General features: G+C 58.1%; 1 protein-coding gene across 1 annotated transcript in view; it reads left to right on the top strand.

The window, feature by feature from the left end:
* The window catches only part of PLXDC1 (plexin domain containing 1), a 56,035-nt gene that overhangs the window by 23,174 nt on the left and 28,815 nt on the right, over positions 1-4,046 (top strand). Inside the window, exons 3-6 of the mRNA XM_034640677.1 lie at positions 1,400-1,543; positions 1,832-1,901; positions 2,480-2,602; positions 2,992-3,196. Of these exons, the coding sequence (XP_034496568.1) occupies positions 1,400-1,543; positions 1,832-1,901; positions 2,480-2,602; positions 2,992-3,196 (542 nt within the window). The remainder of the gene's footprint in view (positions 1-1,399; positions 1,544-1,831; positions 1,902-2,479; positions 2,603-2,991; positions 3,197-4,046) is intronic.

The following is a 4,046-nucleotide window of genomic DNA, read 5'->3' as shown; positions in this document are numbered from 1 at the left end:
CCTCCCCCCCCCCCACCCTGCCCTGACCCCAGGTCCCTGGAGCGTGTCACTTGTCAGAAGAGCAGAGTCTGCCTCTTGGTGGGTAGAGAGAACAGGCATCCCTCAGCCCTGCTCATGCTGGGCACAGGGCAAGGGCCGGCTGGGCAGCTGGCAGGTTGGCAGGGAGAACATGGGCTGCTCTGCTGTGTCTGCAGCCTCGGCCGCTGGACAGCCTGATTAATGACCCACGGCGCCCAGGGCTCCTCACGGGTCAGCAGCCCCATTCTGCAGCCTGCGGCCAAGTGAAGCAGCCGCCGCCGCCTCCTTCTCCCCTAGGGCTGGCGCTCCCAGATGGACTGAAATGCTATGACATCGCCCCCTACCCGGGCTCCGCCACCCTTCCTGCTATTTCCCGTCCTCTTTCAAATCCCAGCCCTAAATGCTTCTGTGCAGGAGACGCTTGACAGAATTAACTCCCGGCCTGCTGTGTTCTGGCTTGTTCTTTATTTTATCTGCATCGGGCTCAGAGTAGAGATTTAGAAATGTCTCGAAGGAACCACTGCTGCTTCTCTCCTCTTTCTCAGCCCTCCGGTGACTGTCGTGTGGGCCCTGAATTCTCCCTCTGCTTAAGGGTTTGTGTCTGTGGGTCCTACTTGCGTAAGTCCTACCTCCTCCATCAGACTAGCAACTGCCCAAGACCGAGGGTCTGCCTCCATCTTTATTTTTTATGTATCTATTTATTATTATTTCTTGAGGGGGTGGGGAGGGGCAGAGCGAGAAGGAGAGAGAGAATCTTAAGCAGGCTCCATGCCCAGCCCAGAGCCCGACACGGGGCTCCATCTCGTGACCCTGAGATCATGACCTGAGCCGAAACCAAGAGCTGGACTCTTAACTGACGGAGTCACCCAGGCGCCCCTCTCCCTCCATCTTTAGACTGGTGGCTTCTAAGATCCAGTTTTCTCTTTTCCCTGAAGCAGGGTAAGCCCAGGCAGGGACTGTCTCCCCTTTAGTCTGGGAGCTCCTTGAAGACAAGAGCTCTATTTGGGGCTGCCCTGTCTGTTTCTCGCTGAGGCCCCAAGCTGAGCTCTGCCCTGGGCGTGCTCTGTGGATACTCGGGGGCTGCTGGGAAAGCCTCCTGGCCTGTCTGGAAATGGCAGGGCTGAGCATGGGTACAGCAGGTGTGGATTTGGCTGGGGCCAGAGCTGTTGGGGCATGGCTATGGGCTGGGTACCGAGCTACTGTCTGGGGTCAAGGGGAGCCCAGGACATCCAGGCCAAAAGGAGCCCTCGAGGCCACAGGTCCAGCACCAGGGAGGGCGGTGACTTCGCAGCAGAAGTCTGTGCGGGGGAAGGGCAGAGGATGGCTCCTGGCCAGCCCGACTCCTCATACCTCCTGTGGTCTCTGTCTTGGGTGGGGGCAGGAGGACAACCACAGCTACTATGTGTCCCGTCTGTACGGCCCCAGCGAGCCCCGAAGCCGGGAGCTGTGGGTGGACGTGGCCAAGGCCAACCAGAGCCAAGTGAAGGTCCACAGAATCCTCTCCAACACCCACCGGCAGGCTTCGGTGAGTATGCCGGTCCCTGGCAGTGCTGCCTTGGGCTGGGAGGCTGGGGGCCAGGGCATTGTGCCTGGTCAGTGGGCGTGGTTGTGGCCTGAGGTCCGTGATCCGGGAGATGCTTTCCAGGGAAAGCTGGGGGGGCCTGGCCAGAGTTAAGGTGCCCACGCATGGTCCTGGGGGTCTGTCCTGGACATGCCTGCCCCCTGCCCTGTCCAGACAAGCATGGGGCAGTGTGCGTGCCCAGCTTCCTGGCCTACAGCGTGGCCCATGCTGATTCTCTCCCGTGCCCTGCAGAGAGTGGTCTTGTCCTTTGATTTTCCTTTCTACGGGCATCCTCTGCGGCAGATCACCATAGCAACTGGAGGTAAGGCTGTGTCGGTGGGACTGGGGGAGGTTTGGAGATCTCGGCCAGAACCCAAGGGACCTACCTGGGAAGGTTCACTGGAGACAGGGGTGTACAGAATGACAGCAGAGGGTCCCACATTGCGCTCTCTTGGGACCTCAATCTCAGGAGGGAGATGAGTGTGTGTGTTGGACCACCTCCCTGACGTTGGCTGACTTGCTCGTGTGTGTGTGTCCTTCTGGGCCAGCTCAGGCCAGCATGGGCAATCCCTGTGGTCCCTGTGCTTCTGAGTCTGTGAATGAGAGAGAGGAGGGGACTTCACTGAGCCTGGTTCTTGGGATCAGGTTCCTCGCTGATAGGAGGAGCCCATCTTAGACTCCTGTGCACTTTCCCAGGGATAGGGAGAGGTGGGAGTCGGTGCCCACCTGGAGGGGCAGGGGGAGCCTTCTTCACTCTGGAGACCCGGAGCCCAGCAGGTGGGGATGGGGACAGAGGTCAGAGGTCCGCTCCCAGCTCCCTCTGCACAATCCCTTCCTGCACAAGGAAGTAACCCCCCTAGGCCTCCTCTGGTGATTCCTCTGCCTTTATCCCCCACCCAGGCTTCATCTTCATGGGGGACACGATCCATCGGATGCTCACGGCAACTCAGTATGTGGCCCCTCTGATGGCCAACTTCAACCCCGGCTACTCCGAGAATTCAACAGTCGCTTACTTTGACAATGGTGAGACCCGATCTCAGAGTTTACGTCACCTGGCTCCAGGGCTCACTTGGTCCAGCCCCTTTACAGGAGCCCCAAGTCTAGAAAAGACAAGGGACTTGCCCACGTCACACAGCAAGGCAGCCACCGCACCTTCCTGCGTTCAGTGTCCTCATCTCTAAGATGGGGACAGGATGCCTGCGACCTAGCAGGATCTGATGAGATAACAACAGAAGAGTGCTTGGCTCTTAGCTTAGGTGACAAACAGTAGAGACTTTAATTGTCTCTTACTCTCACCGGACTGTCCCTTGAGCACCCAGCCCCCGGCCACACCTGCGTTGGCCACCGATGCTGCAGGGCCCCGCTCCCTGCCCCACCTTCCTGGCCAGCCAGGTCTCTGCTCTTGTCCCCAGGGACGGTCTTTATCGCTCAGTGGGACCACGTCTACCTCCACGGCCGGGAGGACAGGGGCAGCTTCACTTTCCAGGCGGCTCTGCACCGTGATGGCCGCATCGTATTTGGCTATAAGGAGGTGAGTGAGCTGAGCTGCAGAGAGGGCTGGGTCTTGGAGTCTTTCATTCAGCAAATATCTGTAGAGAAGCTGCAAATGTGCCAGGCGTAGGCCTCGGTGCTGGGGACCCAGCGGGTGATGAGATGGCCGTAGGCCCTGCCCTTGCAGAGCTGTAGGTCTGGTTGGGGAGATAGACAGTAACTGCAGGGGCAAATGTAGAATCACCCTGTGACAAGTGTTCCTAAAGAGGTGCCTGGTGCCAGGAGAGACTTTCACGAGGTTTGAGGTTTTTTTTCCTTTTCCTTTTTTTTTTTTTCTTCATTCTTCATGAGGCTTTTCACCTCAGCAGAGGTCAGGGGAGGCTTCCCTGAGGAACAGAGTTGAAATCTGTAGGATGCACAGCAGTTAAGAAAGTAAAGAGGAGAGGGGAAAAGCATATTCAAAGGTCCTGTGGCAGGACAGAGCATGGCTGGTACAAAGCACGGAAAGAAGATTGCAAGGCTGGAGGGGAGGGAGTGGGGGGCAAGATAGGACGGGGGAACACCCAGCTTTGCCTCTGAGAAAGGTCACTCTCGTTTCAGAGTGGAGAACAGATTGTTGGTGGCTCAGAGGGAAGGTTGTGGGATGGCTTTGGAGAGAGATGTTGCCAGCTTGGAGTAGGATGGGGTGAGATGGAGAGAACGGGACAGATTTCAGGGCCGGCGAGCAGGGGATTGAATAGGATTTGGAGATGTGTTACGTGGAGGAGGGAGGAGATGGAAGGAAGGGGGTGACTCCCAGGTTTCTGGCCTGCACGGAGGTGCCATCCACTAAGAGAGCAAAGAAAAAAAGGAAATGTGCTGGAGGTGGTGTGGGGGAGACTTGCAATTTGGGTGGGGGCCCACTGGACTTGGGATGTCTTTGAGTCCCCCTCCAGGGGCCGCCGAGCAGCCGGCTGGATCTGGACCTCAGAGGGGT

The sequence above is a fragment of the Ailuropoda melanoleuca genome, chromosome 13 (assembly GCF_002007445.2).
Source record: "Ailuropoda melanoleuca isolate Jingjing chromosome 13, ASM200744v2, whole genome shotgun sequence".
NCBI classification, from domain to species: Eukaryota; Metazoa; Chordata; class Mammalia; order Carnivora; family Ursidae; genus Ailuropoda; species Ailuropoda melanoleuca.
Note: the sequence above shows the minus strand (reverse complement) of the source record. Positions and strands in the feature narration are given on the sequence as shown.